The 20747-nt window shown below is 41.7% G+C and overlaps 2 protein-coding genes and 1 non-coding gene across 4 annotated transcripts; all 3 read left to right on the forward strand.

The window, feature by feature from the left end:
* The first annotated feature begins 5 nt into the window (after positions 1 to 5).
* LOC125024025 (tandem C2 domains nuclear protein) lies at positions 6 to 13210 on the forward strand. 2 transcript variants are annotated; one of them, XM_047611655.1, is made up of 12 exons: positions 6 to 647; positions 1440 to 1522; positions 1601 to 1786; positions 2060 to 2230; positions 2548 to 2630; positions 4505 to 4574; positions 5322 to 5422; positions 5820 to 5936; positions 6840 to 7031; positions 10847 to 10961; positions 11054 to 11253; positions 11749 to 13210. In XM_047611655.1, exons 2-12 carry the CDS (start codon positions 1462 to 1464, stop codon positions 11857 to 11859), a joined length of 1407 nt encoding a protein of 468 aa, XP_047467611.1. In that variant the 5' UTR covers positions 6 to 647; positions 1440 to 1461; the 3' UTR covers positions 11860 to 13210. The 2 variants fall into 2 exon arrangements, with proteins under 2 accessions (XP_047467611.1, XP_047467610.1); XM_047611654.1 differs by having other exon boundaries at positions 9 to 647; positions 4502 to 4574.
* On the forward strand, positions 10178 to 10250 carry trnav-aac. The gene has a single exon. It is a non-coding gene; the product is annotated as a tRNA-Val (tRNA).
* Positions 13211 to 16326: 3116 nt separating the features above from the next.
* On the forward strand, positions 16327 to 20219 carry plek2 (pleckstrin 2). Its single transcript, XM_047611388.1, has 9 exons — positions 16327 to 16488; positions 16634 to 16798; positions 17279 to 17457; positions 17546 to 17637; positions 18141 to 18328; positions 18415 to 18516; positions 18722 to 18805; positions 19004 to 19082; positions 19644 to 20219. Exons 1-9 carry the CDS (start codon positions 16435 to 16437, stop codon positions 19781 to 19783), a joined length of 1083 nt encoding a protein of 360 aa, XP_047467344.1. The 5' UTR covers positions 16327 to 16434; the 3' UTR covers positions 19784 to 20219.
* Positions 20220 to 20747: the final 528 nt, after the last annotated feature.

Raw genomic sequence — 20747 nt, forward strand, 5'->3', positions numbered from 1 at the left:
GTGAATAGTGCGGGCACATACACAACGACACGTGATCAGCCGCAACATTACACGCACACCGTTGCACTCCGTTTGTAAATGACAGAGGATGATTGTTAAAGATTTAATCAGCAGGGCTGCACCAGATTTTGGGAAGTGTCGTCTTTTTTTTTTTGTTTGTACTACTTTGTCACGGCTGTTATCGGATCTGCAGGCAGGTGATCCTTGACAGTAAACACGCAGCGACGCGCACTGGCGCTTCGGAGGCACCAAGTTTCTGAGCCGGATCATGAGAGACCGACCTGGTCAATAAAAAAGAGAAAGAAAGAAAGAACAGCTGAGCAGCGAGTATATCGTGATGGTAAGAGGTAAAGAAACTAAATAAATAAAATCAAAACAGAAAGTGGTGCGTTCACGGCTGTTCGGGGAAGGAAGCGAATTTCAGTCCGGGAATTACAGAAGAGGTGGAGGAGTGAGTGAGTGAGTGAGTGAGTGAGTGAGCGAGTGAGGGAGGAAGGGAGGGAGAAAGAGAGAGACCTGGAACTAAAGCGGAGCACAAACCTGAGATCAGTGGCATTTCATTTCTCTTCAGTCCGCATGTAGAGAGCGAGCCGCGCTGCTGGATGTTCACACTTTATTCATCCTCTTTCCACGAACACGCCGAGCAGGTGAGTCTCCATTTTCTTTGCATCTTTCTTAAAACGAAGAATTGTTTATTATTATTAATATTATTATTCATTTATTTATTTTACTTTCTGTTTTATGCGCCTGACACTGGTGCAAATTTTTCCCCCATTGCTCAGCGCGACGCAGAACAAGCTCTGCAAGGTCAAAGTTGGTCGGCGATCACTAACAGCGTGACATTATTTTAAGTTTAGGTGTCAGGCGATCGATGTGACTAAGTTTTGATTTATGGAAATATTTGAAATCTTATTCATTTTTTTAAAATTATCATTATTATTATTTTAGGATGTTATGGCATCCATCATCGGTGCTTAACCCCGGTGCTGGGCAAGTTTTAAGGCTCTGCATCAAATCTGGGGCATCTTGACATATTTTTGGAGAATCATACTCCACTAGTTTAGTAACATGAACTGTGAGTGATACCTTTGTTAAAGTTTTGTTCCAATTCATGCTTTTATACAATTTGGGATGGTACACGAGAAGATTTTGGAGACTGAATGGCACTGAGACAATATATTGGAGATCGATTAAAAAACTCTGGGATCATTTAAAATGTCACACATGGTGGAATTCAAGAGAACTAGATCACTTTGGAGAATTTTTTCTGTATTTGGAGGTAATTGAGCAATATTATGCAAAGTTTTGATATTTTAAGAAACATGTTTTGGTGATGTTTTGTCATGCTTGATCTATATCTGTTATCGACTCCTGATTAAATACCTACCTAAAAAGCCTCGTTCCAGTCCTGGTGGTATCACTGTTTACTGTTTCCACAGGTAAATAATTCCAGCAGTGGCCATGGAGTGCCTCAAAAACTGCTGCAAGAACTTCATGAAGAAGCAGGAGCCGGAGACCCAAGGTAAACCGACGCCTGTGAATCGTTTGGGCTTTGACAGACTGTTTCGTTTGTGTCTGAGAGGTTTCCTCTGCTTTAAAGTGATCAAGGTGAAGATGCCTCCTCACAAGGCAGTGGGCTCTGGACATAAGCCGGGTGAAGGAGGAACAGGTGCCACGGACGATTACCTCCTCTCTAAGATGCCCCCGGATGGCAGAGACGTGCCGTTCGTCCTGCCGACCTTCAAGCCCACCTACATCCAGCCCAAAGGTCCACAGTACTCCAACAGTACGTATTCAAGCAGATAGATTCACACGATCTAAACATCTTGAACAAATGATGTGACGTGGAATTAGACTCTGTGTTTGTGATGCTTCACTTTTAAAGTACCAGTGAAACAGGAACTGCTCTGATACCTGATACGCTAAACGCCAAAGCGAAATGGAGCCGGGTTTTAAGCTGAAATCAGTAATAATCAAAGCTTCCACCTGCAGAGGCCTTACACTCGGGCTCTGCAAAACACCCGCCATCTTTTAAAACAACCGTGCTGTTTGCCCCCAGGTCCAGCCGGGTCGATATATGCAGAGAGGAAGGCGGCGCTGCAGGCCTCCAGCCGGTTCGTCTACAGCCCAGAGTCCAGCTTCCACCAGGGCCAGTTGGCAGCGTACGTCTCCCCCGGCTCCAGCCGCAGAGACACGCTGAAGAACAGAAACTCCCGCCGTCAAAGCCCAGGTAACGGTTTGTACTGGGCAACCAAATGTTTTGCACTGGTAGTGAATCAAAATGATTCGAAAGAAATCTTAGTTTGTTGATTTTTTAGAGATACTTATTAAAAATTGTTGTAGATATTCACCAGATGAATGGTGTGTGCACCAGCATCATTATGTAACAATACCCTGTAATCAGAAGGACTTTTTAAACATATTAGTTCATGTATAAACCAATATTTAAGGCAGATTCCTGCAGATAGAACCACCAAAACCTAATCATGACTTTTAATAACTTAAAGAACCTCAGTAACATGGGCTGGGTTCTTGTTCCTTCTTCAGGTGTAACTCTGAATCCCGGCGGGCAGCAGCGACTGAGCAGCTCCATGTTTGATCTGTCCAGCGCTCCGGGTCACACGCAGCAGGTAAGGCCGTTCCCTAATCTAATCTGTATTCACACGGCGTTTCTCACAACGTGTCAACCCTGACTAAATATAGTTTTACAGTTTCCACCTGTCCTCTGAGGAGCAGTGGAACGTAGCAACCAGGCCTCACGAATTGGTCATTTTGGATTCGAAAGGGGCAAAAGTGAGGAGGCCACTTCAGTGTGAGGAGTTTTAACGGATGCAGGCGTGAATCTGAATGGGTTCAGCTAAAAGTCTTTAATATTTGACCAATTAACTATTTTACTTACTTTTACTTGGAATTTTGTGCTTGTTTTGTTTCAGAATTAAATGAAATACCGATATGTATGGAGGCCCAAATGTGACAAAAATATGTGAGATGGCAAATTTGGAAAATGTTAATTTCATGCATCCAGCTGTTTAGGTTTGAGAAGATCAAGGCTAGAACTTTTGCCCTATTTTCAGTCTTTATGCTAAGCTAAGCTAATCGCCTGCTGGCTGAAACACTATATTTATCATGTAGACATACAATATGAGTTTTTACACCGATCAGCCACAACATTCAAAATACTGTCAGAAGTCCATCGGCCATCTTTTGACAATTCAGTGATTCTGCTGGGAAACATTTTTTTTTTTTTTTTTTTTTTCTGGATAAAATATAATACCTAAAGGTATGGAGTCCTGAATGTGACAAAAATCTGTGAACCGGCAAATTCGGAAAACTTTCATTACAGTATGGAAATAAGTGTTTTATTAGCAAGCTTTAAAAGTCCACCCTAGAAATCTTTTTTAAAGAGTGGCCACATATTATTCCTTCACTTTCTACGGCTATCTTTCAGCCTCTCGGTTGAACACATACTCGTTGATTGTCTTGAACAAAGCTCAATTTAATCAGTCACAGAAAACAAAACAAAACAAAAAACTCATAATGAGTCGGTTGGGGTGTATTTCTTTGTTAAATAAAGGATGTGGTGTTGCGTATCTGTCAAGAGTTTCTTATTAACCAACTTGAATAGCAGAGGCCACGTTTCAATCAATCTAAAGTCTCGCCCAAAACCTCGATAAACATATCTGACTCTGTGACGTCAGAGCAGCAAACATCGTGTCCCGAGGTCCCGTCGCCGAGGCAGCTGAAATGTTTAATTTGGCAAACGCAGAGCGCAAACAGTAGTAAGCAAGGAGGAGAGCAAGCAGGAGGACGGCACCTTCATAACAAATCTAAAAAACAAATAATCTGGGGTTTCCAGAATGAACATGTCAAACAGAAAACGAAAAAAACAAACATGTTGATATTAGCTACTGGGTTCTTCCTGACTGGAATAGCGGAATAGTTCCGCAACCTTTAAACTTAGTTTCAGTTTAACTTTATGAGGTGTCAATCACCATCTAAATAACCTGGACAAAAAGAGGGAGGAGAGAAGCAGAAGCTGGTGAAATTTATAACATTCATCCATAGTTTTTTGGTAGGAATAGATAACTCGTTACTCGGTCCAAGACAACAGATTAAAAACCTGCAATTTCACAGATCAGAGTCGTGCAGCTGAAAGCCGGAGACGCTCACAGAGAAGTGAAAGGGACGAGAAGATATAAAGAGTTAATTGCACACCATAAAGAACATGAATTTGTAGATGGTGGGAGGAGAGAATTGAGGAGAGGCCTGTTACTGCAGTGATAGTTCACCCTAATTATAAACGTCATAAAAATGGAAGGTTTTAAGTGTTCAGATGTATATTTATGTAAATTAAATTCAGACACAGCGTCCAGAACACTTGCAACTGAGCCTTCTGTTGTATTTTAGCACGTTAGCATTTAGCTCAAAGCCTAGACTCGTTACATGGCGCCTACTTTTTGAGTTTCACCACGCTGTGCCTGTCTATGTTCGGTCTCTCCAGCAGCGGCTCGACTCCACGTCCAGCAACCGGAGCAGCTTGTCCTCCATGATTGGCTCCATGGAAAGCAGCCTAGGTAACCACCACCACCACCACCACCACCACCACCACAAATAATAGACCCCCAACCGTGTTAGACCAGCACTGACACAAAAGCCGCTAAAGATTAGAAAGTCACAGGGTTCACTTTTCTTGTGTTTTTTTTTTTCCAAGAAATAAAGCCCATTCATTCGAACAATGTTGCCTTTGATTCAGCAACACCCTCGAAAATAAAGGCTCAACTTGGAACCAAGTTCTTGGTGGTTCTTTGCATTGATGCCATAGGGGAACCTTTTACAGGAACACTTTGCCTATCTGGCGTCAATAGTATTAGCCTGCCTGTGTACATTTAATGTGGAAATTAACATAATATTTGATACAAAATCCATGTTGGGTAATTAAGAATTAATTGAGAAGCTGCATGTTCCTGATTTCAGTATCCAAATTATAATTACATCACTATAAAGAGGCTCTATATAAAAAACAGTATCAAAACACCACCAGTCTTTCGACACAGCCACAAGTTGTCAGAATGCTAATGTGAATGCTAATGTGGAATTCAGTTCCCCAAAGAACCTTCTGAGTGAACTGTAAAAAGTTTCGAATGACAGAGCGAGACAATAAACCGTTACGTAATTCTTCACCAAGAGGTTGTCCTTCATAAATACTACACTGGGGGATGTCAGGAAATTAAAACCTATATTACAGATTTAATTTTAGCCCCTTTTCCTTCTCATGGACGTCTTTGTTACGCGAGCTCACGATAATTCCAATTCTGTTGCAGAGTCCATTGCTTTGTCCGGGGACGAGCGGGAAATGGGGAAGGTGTGCGTCCGGCTGAGGTATGAGGAGCCTCTGGAGCAGGTGTGGATCACCCTGGTTCAGGTAAGGTTACACACATTGAAGAGAGAGGAGGGAGCAGGGACATAAAGCGTCATTGTGTCCTCATGCAGGTTCTCTCAATGCGCCCTCTGTGCGTCCAAAAAAAACTCAGGTCTTTGTTGGCGCCTCTTGATGCTCTGTTAACTTTGGCTCGGACGCTTGAAAGGAACGGTTGTTTTTAGGGGAATGGAGGTGATTGGTGATAAAGCAAAGTGATTCGAAAGGACACTGTATCTGTTTACAGTTCTAAGGCTGAAATGCAAAGATGTGAACTTTTCACATCTGAACAGGCAAAGCAATGAGGTTGCGCAAAAGTAGAGCACTCTCTCCTAAACCTGTTTGATAAGAGCTTTTGGGCTCATGCAGCACACGTATGAACTCTGTCCTGTTTCCTTGTCAGTGTTCAGACCTCAGCCTTCATCTGGATACGATGGAACAACAAAGGATCAGCTTTAAAGCCATCATCACCACCCCCAAACCCACCCACTTCAAGACCATGACTAAGGACTACAGTGAGGTAGGGGTTCTTCGTAAGCCGTCGTTATTTCAATGCTGAGTTTTCACACCGATCAGCCAAAACATTAAAACCCCATTGACAGGAGAAGTAAGTAATATAATTAATCATCTTGTGACAATTCGATGTTCTGAAACTAATTAACCTTGTGAATTCTAACGAAAATATGTGACTGTAAGTTCCTTGAAATGATGCAATACAACAATCGGCCACAACATTAAAACCACCGACAGAAGAAGTTTGGATGTGGCATTCATTCATGAGGATTAAGGGTGGGGAAAAAATTTATCGCAATACTTTTCCTTTTGATGCAATATCTGAATGTCTTAATATGAATTATTAATTGGAAATTGATCATTTGGATTAATATTGTTTTTTGACTCTCTCTCTCTCTCTATATATATATATATATCCCAATATCATAATATCGCAATAATGTATCGTATCGTGATTCAAGTATCGTGATACGTATCGTATCGTGAAGTCCTTGCCAATACCCACCCCTAATATGGATGTTATTTAGACACTTACCACCCACCTACACCAGACCAGGCACCCCCACCACATAGTTATGACACGCCTTGATCCTTGGCAGGACACAGACTGACACACACACACATAAAAAACGTTTTAGGAAGGGACAAGGTGTTGATCCCAAACTAATCAAGTATCTATAGGGTGATCCATAGAGGACGCACACCACACCTCATAGGACCGAAATGCCCCCCACTAACAACATCCTGTCACCAGATCCAGAATTGTTTTGGAAGCACGAGGGAGACCTACACAATATTAGGAAGGTGGTCATAATGTTACGCCTGATCGGTGCATGTCTCAGGTTAAAAAGGAATGAGCCGATGCAGCTGAATTAACCGATCTTTGCTCCATGCTCCCCTTGCTTTTCAGGACGTGTCCCTCATGGAGACCTTCGTGTTCGTGCTGCGCCTCCATCAGTTGCGCTGCAGTTCCTTGGTGCTCCGGCTGCAGACGCACAACCCCAGGAAGCGCACGGTGGCGGAGTGCGTCCTCTCCCTGCGTCAGCTCGGCCCTCAGGAGACGGAGCACTGGCTCGAGCTCAACCCCCCGTCCAAGTCCTCTGTAAGTGTTCACTCGGCTCATCTTTAAGACAATGTGAAAATTCATCAAACTGACTCACGCAGTCTGAGTCAAACAGTAATCTGAGCCCCTCACAAACACACCCAACACAGTAATTGTTGTACAATTCTCTGGTTGTTCTTCCTGTTCTGGCCAAGAGGAAAAACTCTGTGGGAATATCCCAGACGTCTACTAATTATTGCCTCCGTCATTGGCTGCTGTTTTTTTTTATAACCCCTTTGTGTAAGCACAGTAAATAAGGAGAAAGCACCAAGTGTGCCTCATAAAACTGTCCCCGTGTTGCATTGTACATCACTGGCATGTGCTGTACTCTTGGTCTGAACCAAGGGTAATTTTAACGCAGAGGCAGAGCATTCTATGTTGTTGCATAATCACAGGAAGAACAAGAAAGGGGATTCATTTCTGAGAAAAAAATGTGAAACAGGCTTTATTAGGAACCTTGAGTGCAGATTCTGGAAATGCACGACGCGGAAAGTAGGTCAGACCTCAAAAACCATTTCACCAGCAGAGAGTGGTTGTGTTGATAAATGGATGGATGTCTGGCCAGTGGCAGCATAATGGAAACTGTTTCTGCACTTAGGAGATCAGACGGTGAATCACCACCAGGTTCTCTGAGGGACAATTTGATTGAGTCTGTGATTTTACCCATCTGCCGCACACAAAGGATCAAAATTGTCCAAATCACCGTCACTCAGTGGGGGCTTTTAAGACAAGCTGAACTTGAGGTAGTGTGGAACAAGAAAAATATAAGAAGGGCTTTTGAAAAGAAGCAGGACAGCTGGCGCTAGCAGCTCTGCAAGGCCATGGGCTGGAGTTCAGATGCATATCTATGCATGCACAGAAACTAATCATCTCAGTTTAGCTGTTTTTGCTAATTAGCATTACACACAAAGTAGATGTGTATCACTAAAATCATCACATTTCATCCTTTTTATAGTTATTCATTGAGTAGTTGTCAGGATATTTCACCACGAAAAGTTGGAGTGGCCAAGTTGAACCTTGGAGAAAGACCACAGATGATCCCTGAAAGCACATAGTTGGTCAATCTGCACGGTACCTGTTAATAACACGGTGGAAGCAGCAGAGAAAGAAACAACACTGCATGACCTTGGAGGTTTTATATTTTGAGGACGATCTGTTCCCCAGAAGAAGGATGTGAGAGTCGGTAAATACGAATTCCGGAGAAAACCCGCATGATCTTAATTCATTACTTGTAAATGCAGCCGTTCATTCTAAAGACTCTGACTCACTGACTCAGCGCTGGACGTTTCCTCATTGGCGCGACTGGTATTCACCAATAATCTACAAGTGTTTGACTTGTCTGACTTCTCTCAGACATTGAGCTTGCATCGATCCGCCACAACATTATAACCACCGACAGGAGAAGTTAATATTATATTGATCATCTTGTGACAATTCAGGTGTGTTTTGCTGGGAAACTTTCGGACCTGGCATTCATGTTGATTTTACTTAGAGATGCACCAACCACCCAGACTAGACCAGACCAGACCAGACCAGACCAGACACTCCCACCCCATAGCAATGACACTTCTTGGTGGCAGCAGGCGCAAACACACAAAAACGCTTTAGGAACAACTAAAAAAAATAAATAGATATGAAGCACTGAACAAGGTGTTGACCTGTCCTCCAAATTCACTAGATCCCAAACTCGTCAATTATCTGTGGGATGATCCACAGATGACCCTCCGCTCAACCAAAAGACCCCCATTAACAGCATTCTGCTTCCAGACACCATCAAAATCTAGTCTAATATAATTACAGCATAACAGCCCTGCATTAAAACCTCCTTCATGATGGTTATAAAGTTCAGTTGATATTGGACCAGTGTCAGGAAGGTTGTAATTCATTTTGGAAGATGTAGTTAAACTGGAATGAATTAAACGTTAAAGCGTTTCTGTCATTTACCCTCAGTGCGACACAATGCACTTCAGTTATGCAACAAATGAATGTTGAATCAGCAGCTCTCTCATTATTTTTATGCAACTGCTGAACGCATTACCCATCATGAAGCCAAGATTTAGAGCGTTTAAATGCCTTTGTTTTCACTAGTGTACATAATAAACTGGCAAATGGGCGTACATTATCGTACAGTCCGTCCAAGTTAATTGATATTTCAGTTAGAAGCATAGCTTAACAATGGAGTCGGTGTACGAGAGACCGCCGGGTTATGTAATGATTCAAGGGCAAGAAGAGAGGAGAGGACGGAAACGCAATCTTTCTATATTTAACTATGGTGGAGTTAAATTATGTAGCCATTATTACATCATCTTTATATTACTTGCTTGATAGCAAAGTTTGATAATCTCATTTCCTGTGCTAGTTGGAGTTTCGCAACTGTGCTTTTCTGTTCAATTATGATGCTATAATAAGACATTTAGAGCATAATGAACACTACGAACTTTATGTATAACTTTTTAGGTGTGAGCCAAAGGCAGGACACCTGAGAAACTAGGCGGGATGAGTTTAGAAGAGAAACTTAATACAGCCACCGTACAATGTAAATACAAAAAGGGGCTGATTGGACAAAGAGACACAGGTTACAATATAAGGAAGGAGCACACAAGGAAGAAGAGGAAAAAAAAACAATCAAACATTTACGAGAGCAGGAGAAAGACAGGAACAAAAGTAATCACCTGGGGGGGAAAAAAACATTCCAAACATAAAAGAGGAAATAATATAAAACCTCAAATGCGCACGTGTCTTAAAAACCACAACAAGTTTTTATACAAAATCCAACGATCAGCCTGGTGGAGTACTAATAGGTTAAAACATTAAACTCTAACAAACTTTAGAAGGAAAGACTGTAATCGAAGGAAGGATTACATTGTGGAGATACTGCGCTGACGGGAAATACATGTAGCGACATTCCTTTATTCATTCCCTGGAAGGTAGTCACCGTAATGTCTGGCATTCAACCTCACATCAGAATCTTGAAAGAATGTTTTAAAGGTGTTTTCCAAACCTCGCCCTGTAACAAAGACCCATAAATGCATGGCTGTCAGTTAGTTAGTTACCACATTTTTAATAAAGACATGATCGTAATACAAAAAAAAAAAAAAAATGGCAAAAAATGGCAAAAAAAATGGCAAAAAATGGCAAAGTGGTGAGTTCCTGTAGTGTAGCGGTTATCACATTCGCCTAACACGCGAAAGGTCCCCGGTTCGAGACCGGGCGGGAACATTCCTTTGGTGTGACTGACGGTATTTTTATTTTAAGGTGGTGAGTCAGTCGAGAACAATTTCCCATCTACAGTGATGCAATATTTACAAAACAATGAGCTAAAAGCGATAGAGCTCGTCCAAAAAGTTAAAGCCAGGTGCAACGATCACAATTTGTTGTTGCGAGTGTTTGTTTGAAAAGAGGTGAATGGGATGAATGTGCCAAGTTTGAGCATAGCTTATGGTTGATGCTGCTGATGCGGAGTAGTGAGTTAAGACGTGTTCTATATGTTCTATATAGTGCTATTTACAGTATAAATATACATTATTATTATCATTTATCATTCAGTATTAAGCTATCCATTACCCCTTTACTAAAATATGTTGGATTCATGTTAATCTACATTTACAGAAATTAAAAAAATATATAAAAAACAAAGATTTTGCAAATCCCTGCAGTGCCTGGTCATGGATGGATAAAATGCACAGAAGGAATTTCCCCATTAGGGATCAATGAAGAAACTTTATTATTATTTTGTATTTTAAATGTGTAAATATTCTTGTTTTTTAATCATTTAATGCCTAATTATTAAGAAATAACCGAATCCCCTCTCTCAGGTGAGCCACTCCGAGCTCCAACTCGCCACCTGCTTTCAGCCGGTCAACGGCCGCATCCAGCTCCAGGTCCTCGCCGCCCAAAACCTCCCAGCGTCCTCCTCACCGCTCACCCAAGGTAAGCGTATACGTTTTAAAACAAACAAACAAACAAACAAACAAAAAAAACGCTTAAACGACAGTGTGACTCACGTTGTTTTTCCTCTGAAGCATTTTTCGTCAAAGTGGAGATGCACCAGTTGGGGCAGGTGGTGATGAAGAAGAAGACCAAAGCGGTGAAGGCCTCGGCGGGGCAGTGTAGGTGGACGGAGACGTTCCACCTCCTCCTGTCCTCCTTAAATCACGCCTGCTCGCTGACGGTCAAGCTGTACAGCCGCAGCTCGGTGCGGAGGAAACAGTGTCTCGGCCAGGTGGGTGCACCCTTTTTATTTTCATTCACGTCGTCTTTGAGCTGTTTTTGTGATATTATTACAGTTATGCTCATTTTGCGACACCTAATAGAGCAACTGCCAAAATGTTTTCAGCCAAGTGTATTTATATTTCACAGTCCCAAGTCTGACCAGTTTTTATTGAAATATAAATATAAATATCCTCATTTTCCATCTATTAGTTTGGAAATCCAACATGTGGTGAGAAGAAGCAGTCTCTCACCAGGCTGTTAATTCATCAGTTAATTAATTAATTCATCAATTAACTGCATGAAACGTTTCTCAAATGTTGAAATCCTGTTAATATTAAAGATGAAAGACTGTATAACTTTTGCTAAATAGCTGCAACAAACAGGCAGGTAAATGAAGCATATTTAAACCAGATTAATTAAGTTTGTTCTTCCAGATCTGACTCTTACGTATGATTTCATCAACATTAAGAGTCACTTTATTATTCATTGTGGGGTTTTTTTGCAGGTTCACCTGGGACTCGACAGTCCCGTCCCGCAGGCCGTGGAGCAGTGGAAGGACTTGATGGCTCACCCTGAGAAAGTGGTGTCGGCGTGGTACAGGTTGAGCTCATCCTAAACCTCTCCCCTCGACTTCTTCTTCTTCTTTTTCTCCGCGGACTACGGACTCTAGTCGTGCAGGTCCAGCTGCACCTGCCGCTTACTTTACCAGTCGGGGCTGATGGAGCAGACTGTAAACCGCTGAACGTGAAGTGGACGCTCGGGGGCTGATTACCACAGCTGATTAACATGGAGACAGATCAGGTGTTAGCGTGAGCGGCTGTAAATAGGGGTTTCAAACAAAGCCTGTGTACTGGCAAGTAAACTAACAACAAAAAAAAAAAAAAAAACAGTAGAGCTAATACGACTGCAGAGCTTCTAGCTGTAAATAAAGCTGCATGATGTAAGTTTATTAGTATTTTTTTAGTGAACAATGTGGATAGAAAGTTTACAAGTGACCGTAAAGCTAAATGATAAATTTTATGATAAACTTTGTATTATTAGCCTGTAAATAAGATTCATCATAAAGGATGAAGCTGGGGGGGGATATTCTGTATGTTTCCTTTTGACGACAAACCCACGTCAGCGATTTTTCATGATTTTTTAGCTAAATTTAATGTTAATCTTTAAACACAGATCAAAAAGAACTTCGGGTTTTTAATTAATCATTATATAAACGGGGGTAAATTGTTTTAAAAAGGTCCCCTACAATACAGCAAAGCATTTACAGCAAAATGGATCTGTTGTGACCTGAAGATTGGTTTTGAAGCCCAACGCTGTGCCTCCGGTGGTGGCCATCTTGGTAGCGCCCAAATCCTCCTAATTCCTGGCTAATTCAAAAAGTGGAGTAGTTGGAGCGTGACTCAGACTGGGTGGATGGGTGACGTCTAGGGAAATACCTGGGATGCTCGAATGACACCTACCGCTGACAGCAACCACGCCCTTATATGTATGTGTATATATATATATATTTAAACTTTTATATAATTTAAACAGATAAAAAATTAAGAAAATAAAAAACTGCTTTGTACAGTTGTCATACAAGAGGAACAGGACTGTTTTTGTACCAGCCTGTAAACATTTTTAAGTCTGTTGTAAAGTTGGACATTGTAACATTTGCTCCTTTTCGTAGACAGCCTCAAGTGGCCATTTGAGGAACTGCAGTTTTTTTTTGTTTGTTTTTTCGCCCTGGACGTTGCTAGTGGGGAAAAATACAGAAACATTCTCAACTTATCCTTTAATTCCCTAAAAGGTGTGCTAGAAGGTTTTCTTTTTACCTTATTTAGGATGTCATGTTACTGGAGCAGCACATGTATCAAACCTTAGCTGTGCTCTTTTCATGAAAGCACTTTACTGTTTTTTTTTTTTAAATCTATTTAAAGTTTTAATGTTGAAGGTTTAGTTTGATTAAAAGTAGGTGTGTTTTTGAATCATGTGTGTTTATTGAATGAATGGATCGCGCTAAAGGAACATATTTTGACTCTGTAGGAACCCTTTAAGAATTTACATTTTTCAACAAATTATCCGCGTCTTTACTCATTTTTAAGCGTCTTATTCATGGGCCATTTGGGAAGAAAACGGAAAATTCACAGAACGTCCATTGCTGTTTTGCAGCTCTTGTAAAACAGGTCAACAATCATAAACCACCGTGTGACTTTTTATTGAAGAGGCCACTCATTGAAGAGGTCTATAGGCAAACAGGGAAAGAATCTGCCCCGGCGTTTCTCCACCTGAGCCTGGAACATCCTGTTTTCTATTCCACTTCACGGTTTATTACAAGGCAATTTAAAGCCACTGTTATATACGGCCAATCTTAAAGAACAACTATAGAAAATGTCACGTGTGGCTGGTAGATAAGGTCAAACAATTTCATGTCGGCCAGCCCTATAATCCCTGTTTTACACTTCACGTGTCCGAAAATAAAATTTGAGGAAGAAAACATCCTTTTATTTTCAGACAATTCATTACTTTGCATTTCTGACGTGTGAATTTGGTCCTTTCTGGAAGAAAACAATCATGTTTATCGTCCCAAACGGGAATCCATGTTTTCCACTTTTCCACTTGTAAAAAAAGGAGAGCGACCCTCCTCGTCCTGCTCTGTGTGACCAGCTGTGGACGTGGTCACACAAACGCACACCCAGCGAACAATAAGCATGTGGACCAAGAAAACAAGAGTCCTGCGAGTGTTTGCGCTTTAAGTGTGTGTGGCCTGGACAACCGGCGGCCCCACGTGGGACCGACATGCGTCAGAGCCCTTCACATCCGGGCATGCCAAAACACCATCATCCTCCTTTTTTGTTCGTAATTAATGTTTGATTTATGGTTAATGTTACACAGAGGGCATTCCAGACACACCTTTACACGTGACTAAACCAAGCATTGCGTTGTTGCCTCAGAGAAGCATGACTGACTCTCACTCACGGAAGCTGTTGGAGTCATAAGGAGCAGGATTTGGGGATATTGTTCCCACTGTGTGCTCTACAGATTGTCTTGGCCGCTTGCCGACATGAGTCCACGGCACAATCCTGTTTTTTAATAAGTGCATGCCTGCAGGTTTCCTCACCTGGGAGACAGCAGAGACTTTAAAAGAGTCTTGCAGCAGAGAGGAGAGCTACTCTAAAAAGCTCCTGGTGCTTTATGCATGGAAGAAATCTGATCACAGTGCAGGACAAAAGTAGTTTTTTGATATTTAAAACAAATCTGATAATGCACACTGAAAGAATCCCCTCAGTTCTTTACGCTCTTAACTATACATCGACATTGTTTTCGACTTTTAAAGATTTATGCAACACAACCGACGCTTTGCATGACAGAAGATATTGTCTTGTTGCAGCGGTAGATGCACAGGTGGAATTAATAACAAAACTGGCTGAGTTCAATCTAAAGTCCCAGTGAGCCGCGACGGTGAACCTGTACGTGCAGTTGCAGGACCTCAACTTGGGTGAATAGAGCTATTATTTAAACAACAGGGCATTTCCTGCAAAGCCACTTGGCTGTGAAAAGGGTTTTGTTTACTGTGTTTATCGTGTGGCATGTTGCGTGAATTTAAACCGTCCGATTATGGCTGAATTTCATCGTAATTTTAAGGAATGACGAGTACGAACTGATACCTGTCAGCTGAAACGCTTTCATTTTAAAAGTGTTTCACCCGGTTGGATTAAACAAAAGTGTTGAATGGTGATGTCTGAACATTTGTTTGGCTCCTGAAGCAGACATGCTAAAAAAAAAAAAAAGTTGAAGAACCACTAAGCCATTTGCAATATGACTATAAACCTTAAACAGATAGATGGAACTCTGTGTACTTCCTACTCTGACCTCAAGACGTTTTGTGCGAAAGGTGCTAAATGAAAAGCTTTTACATTATCGTGCTTTCCAGTTTTAAAAGCTGCTATATATATATATATATATATATATATATATATATATATCACAAACTCCCTTGGGTGGAGTGAAAGTTTTCTAGTTGTTTAAAGTGGCTTCATAAAGTTTGACATTTTGGACTCTAGATTTAGTTTTAGATAAAAAGGAAAAAGTAGCATTGAAATTTACATTTTTGATATATTTTCATTAGTGACGTGCGGACTGATACCGAAATATCGATAATTCCGATACCAAAAAGAGGAGAGAACAGTGTCAGAATTAAGATGCAAGTTTTCATTTTATAGTAGTTAAACAATAATTTATTTTACTGGTCTTGTTTTTTATTTTATTTTTTAGGGGCTATATAGTAGTCTAAATGAGGCCACTACCTCAATATACTTCTCGGTATCTTCTCCATCGACATCGCCTGAATTTTACTCAGTATCAGGTCAAAAGGGAAATCGGTGGTATCAATAATCACTATCATTTAGCCTGGCCCACTGACTACAACGGGGTTATCAAAATAATAGAAATATAACAATAGAAAGACATTTGAATTCTGCTGAATACCATAACCCTCATGAAGGTAAGATTTACTGCACGACTGTAGGGTGCATTTGTTTTCACTAGTGTACCTAATAAACTGGCAAGTGAGAGTACATACTCCAAGCTAATCGTTGTAGATCCGCCCCTGCCAGATCAGATAATCGACTCTTCTTTTTGGCACGCAAACAGGAACCAGGAGATAGAGACAGGAAGCAGCATAAAGTAGAATAGAAGGGCCACAGGTGACTGCAGCAGCAGGGCTGTAGGTAGCAATGCTTTACAGTACCCTTATGAACTTAATGGGCATGCATTCCTTTTGCAGGATAAACATGTGCTCAGCTGTCCTCCCATTGGCTACAGCTGCTGCAGAGGAGAGGAGCTGGTGGTCGACCTCCAGCTGTTATTTTTTTTTTTTCCATCAAAATGGGACAAAGATTCACATCCTGGAAATAAAAACCGTAAGGACCACTCCTTACGGTTTTTATGTCCAGGATGTGAATTCTTCTCATACTAAGGCTGATTGGAGCCGCTGCGTGGAGTGGGAGCGAGCCACTCAGAGAAGCCTCACACGAGGAGCCAGCCCGCCCTCTCGTGTTAATGAGCGGAAATTGCAGCAGTTTGAGCGTCCACACACAGTGGGTGTGGACGTGGGTGTGAGCGAGCACGGTGACGCGTTCACTGCCAGCCATCAAAACCCGAGCAGGTAGGAACAGGCTGAGCTCAGTCGACCAAAATCACACTGAGGAGCATGGACGCTGACAAGAACGTCTCTGTTGTAAGAGAGGGCTTCCTGGTGAAAAGGGTAAGAGTTTTTTTGTTTGTTTGTTAAATGAAATAAGTAAAAAATGTATTTGTTGTAAAATTCAGATGTCACAGAGTCAGAGTGTGGCCTGTATGGAAGGATGTAGAAGCTTTTATAATAGTAATTATGTGATAACTGCTCCCAGGGTCACGTCGTCCACAACTGGAAGGCCCGCTGGTTTGTGTTGACTCCAGACAAGCTGCTGTATTACAAGTATGAAGGAGGCAAAAGGGACTCGTGTCAAAGAGGGAAGATCCTGCTGAAGGACTGTGAGATAACGTGTCCTTTCCTGGAGTACGAAAATCGACCGGTGAGTTACTTTCATTTAAACGCCACATTTGACTTTGACTTGTTTTCATTATAGTAGATGGATTGAAATTGAACTGTTTAAGAACATTTATACTCATTAAAACAACCATTTAGGTTGAACTTAAAGACAAAGAAAGAACAGTAAAAACTAAAGTCAAATTCTAGGGGAAAAAATTACAAACTGTTACTAAAAGGACGAATCTTTCCTTTTGGATTGTGTTAAAGAAAGTAGTCCCTCAGACGGACGTGCTTTGTGCAGTTTCCCGGTTTCACATGGAAGTGCCACATGTTTTTCCATGTTTTTGTTTTTATTGGAAGTAACCAAGGTGCGCCTGCACCGCCTGACGCTTCCCGCCCCACACGAGGAGAAAATGTGTTGCCTCAGGTCTCGGTTTTGTCCAGACCTGATCTCCATCGTGTGCTCAGAACAATGTGTGCCGCAATCACTTTCCTGGCTCTAAAAGAACTCTCCCACCGACAGCTGGTGTTCAAGCTCCAGACGAAGCACGGCGTGGAGCATTTTCTGGAGGCCTGCTCCAGAGAAGAGAGGGACGACTGGGCGGGCGACATCACCGCCGCCATCCACAAGCTGGAGGCCAACCATGACGAGACGGCCACGGAGCAGCAGGAGCCCGCGGGAACCCAGTTTCACAACCTGAGGTGAGCCCTGGCGACTAAATGCCTCCCGCAGACTCGCCCGCAAGTTTACACTGACTCACTTTGTTTGTCGTCTTCCTCACTCTTAAAGCAAGGTGCTGGACTCCATGTATGACGTCCACAGTGGCATCAAGATGAGCAACCATGTGGAGCAGGGCAGCACCTACAGCAACTGTTTCTCAGGTGAGCATCTTCTTTCATACATTTCAGCTCAATCAGACACCAAACATGCAGGTAAACCAAAAAACAATCAGTGTTTAGCATCTGTAAATTAGATTTTAGCCACATTATTCCCATTTTTCTGTCTACTTAGTGATCATTCCTTCACCACTGATGCTCTTAAAGCAACATCTGACTTATAAATAATGCAATAAAGTAAATAAATAATAATAATAATAAATAATAATGCAATAAATGTTTCATGTAAATGTGTTTTTAAAGAAATTTAAAGAAGTTTTTTGGGGAAAATAAAGAAAAAATACATTTACAAAATATATAATCAACCAAAGATTTTGTGACCCCCCCTGCAGTACCTCTGCGAACCACCTGGGGTCACGGACCCCCTGTTGAAGACATATGCAATAAAGAATAATATGAGTCGTGCTTTTAAATTTGTACATGAACATAGAATTTTATTATTATAAATCTGTTTTCATGTATATTTCTTCCTGTGAACATCCCTGCAGGTTCAGCGGTGGTGGACTGGCTGGTGTTCATGCAGCTGGCGCTGACCCGCGTGGAGGCCGTGACGCTGGCCTCGGCCCTGCTGGAGGAGGGCCTCCTGCGGACCGTGGGCCAGAAGAGCGTGGAGGCCCTGCGCACGGCCGGCCTCAGCGAGCAATTCATGGACGACTCCACCGCGCTCTACAGCTTTGTGAGTGCAGCTCGGTCGGCTGGAGTTTTTCGGCTTTAATGAGTTGATTCGCTCGTCTTAACGCCGTGTTTCTGCTTTAATCGCAGCCTCAGAGTTTGAAGAAGAGAGGCAGCGTGAAGGCGGAGACCTCGCTGTCTGCGATGGAGCTGAGTGGGCGAGTGGTGAAGAGAGGATATCTGCTTAAACAGGTCTTTTATAACACTTGTGACACATTCTTTTAACATTTATAACTGCGGAGTAGTTGAATGGATCAAGTGTTTACTGTATGTCACACTAAAAAAGCTGGCAGTTATATTATTCATAACTAGGTCACCAGTGTGGTTCTATTTGACTTCTTTATTTCATGTTTGATTGGATTAGTCAAACTAACTCGAAGCTAATTTTTAACCTCAGGGACACAGACGGAAGAACTGGAAGGTGCGACTGTTTGTGCTGCGTTCAGAGCCTTCCTTCCTTCACTATTACGACCCCACCAAGGTGAGAGCACAGGCGGCCCATCGAACACACATTACATCATGTTACTGTGAATACTTACGAGAGCCCAAAACCAAGCCCAAAACACGGCTAAATAAAAGCAGCTGTTTAGTTCGTTGCTCCGGAGCCAACATTACTCACGGTTCGTCAGGAGCGCTCGATTCAGTCTGATCCTCTTCCTTGTCTTACATCACTCGTCAGGATGACATCAGCCCCGCTGGCGGCTTCGCTCTAAGAGGATGTCTGGTGTCTTCTCTGGAGGACAACGGAGTTCCCTCAGGTGAATCACCGTCTCACACTCCAGTAACTCCTCAGTTTCCAGGCAACTTCAAACTATTCAGTAATGAGCAATGATGGTTTCCTTTATTCAGGCAACTGTTTGTTGATCTTAGAGATTACAAAAGTTTGTGGAAGGTTGTGGAAAGTCATGTGGAAGAATAAAGGTGGCCCTGATGAGGAACATACCATTATAATTTATTATATAATTGAATTGAATTGAATGCACTTTATTGCCATTGTAGGGTTATAATGAGATTACGAAGCTCCTTCTTTTCAGTGCAAAAAAAAAAAACAAGTATATACAAAATAGTCCAAAAAGGTTTTATTTACAAGGGATTTACAAGACAAAGTTAAAATTCTAAATACTAAAAAAACATTGAAAATATCCAAAGAAATTAAATTTTTCATAAAACTACATTGCCCAGCTGTCTAACACACACATAACACACACCACGCCTTCTTCCACTCCACTACTTTCAGCTGGTCTGGAGCAGGTTTATCTTATCAGTCCTGATCCCGATCATACTTTATTGACTTCTTACTCATTTCTTATCCCACGCAGGTGTGAAGGGCAACATTCAAGGCAACTTGTTTAAAATCATCACTCAGTCTGACACTCACTACTTCATCCAGGCTCCCACTCACCAGGAGAAGATGGACTGGATAGATGCGATCAGAGAGGGGACAACCAGTTCCAGTTAAAACCTCGTTACCGCATTTGTTTGTTTACGTTGTTACAAATCTACACATTCTGTGAATGTGCCGTAGCAGCAGCGTCGTGCCGGCTCTGTTCATTTGTCTCCACGTTTGGTTTGATTTTAGAGTTTGTAAAGCAAGGTTCGTAAAGGGCAGCAGTTGTAGCAGTTTGTCTTGTAGTCATTCTGTTTAAGTTAAAGGTTTTTCATCATAAAAAACAATCATTAACCATAATCCTATGGACCATCATTTCAAAGCTGAGTCTTATAAAACTCAAGGAACCAGAGGTGAAAAATTACTGAAGTGCTGAATGTATTAGTAATTTCCATTTTCTTCTGCTTCCTTCTAGTTTTGTAAAATTCAGGAAGATAATTTGTATATTTTTTTTACCACTGCAGATGAAGATATTTATCTAAGAAATTATTAAATGATGACAAAAATACTGTGTTCCCTCGCTTCTCTTCAAATTATTGTTGGAAACTCTTACAAAGTCAGCGACAACCATTTCTCATCTAAACATCTCAGCTGTTTTTGAATGAAAAAGTGGATTTCATCTTAACCCAACCAATGCAAAAACAATTAAACTGCAAACCTAAGACATTTAAAAGAGGTCAATGACATATAACTATGAGGAACCACAGGAAAACTGAACAAACTGACACGGTGACACACAAAGGGACCAAAATACTGTTTGATCAAACCTAATGAAAAACACAAAGCAGTCAGCAAATAGGCATGAACTGCAACTAAATCCAAAGTAAATCATTGACGTCACTTCCGCCCGGGGCCACGCCCCCCTGAGTGACAAAAACATGGTGTAATGTAGCAGTAAATACAGCGAGAAACGGGACAAATGTGGATTATCAGATCAAGTTAAGGACAACTGGACCGGGCAATGCTCCATACGAACTAGTATTGGTTTGGAAAAGCGGATTAGCCTCAGTTTCAGTTAGTTTAAGTTAGTTTTAGT

This window comes from Mugil cephalus, chromosome 17 (assembly GCF_022458985.1).
Source record: "Mugil cephalus isolate CIBA_MC_2020 chromosome 17, CIBA_Mcephalus_1.1, whole genome shotgun sequence".
In the NCBI taxonomy this organism is placed as follows: Eukaryota; Metazoa; Chordata; class Actinopteri; order Mugiliformes; family Mugilidae; genus Mugil; species Mugil cephalus.

Excerpts from the sequence above, each read along its gene's own strand:
- plek2 (XM_047611388.1), top strand. The coding sequence starts at position 16,435 with ATGGACGCTGACAAGAACGTCTCTGTTGTAAGAGAGGGCTTCCTGGTG. Across the intron at positions 16,489-16,633 it reads AGGGCTTCCTGGTGAAAAGG|GGTCACGTCGTCCACAACTG; the intron begins GTAAGAGTTTTT and ends AACTGCTCCCAG. Across the intron at positions 19,083-19,643 it reads GGACAACGGAGTTCCCTCAG|GTGTGAAGGGCAACATTCAA; the intron begins GTGAATCACCGT and ends TATCCCACGCAG.
- LOC125024025 (XM_047611654.1), top strand. The coding sequence starts at position 1,462 with ATGGAGTGCCTCAAAAACTGCTGCAAGAACTTCATGAAGAAGCAGGAG. Across the intron at positions 4,575-5,321 it reads CTCCATGGAAAGCAGCCTAG|AGTCCATTGCTTTGTCCGGG; the intron begins GTAACCACCACC and ends ATTCTGTTGCAG. Across the intron at positions 10,962-11,053 it reads CTCCTCACCGCTCACCCAAG|CATTTTTCGTCAAAGTGGAG; the intron begins GTAAGCGTATAC and ends TTTCCTCTGAAG.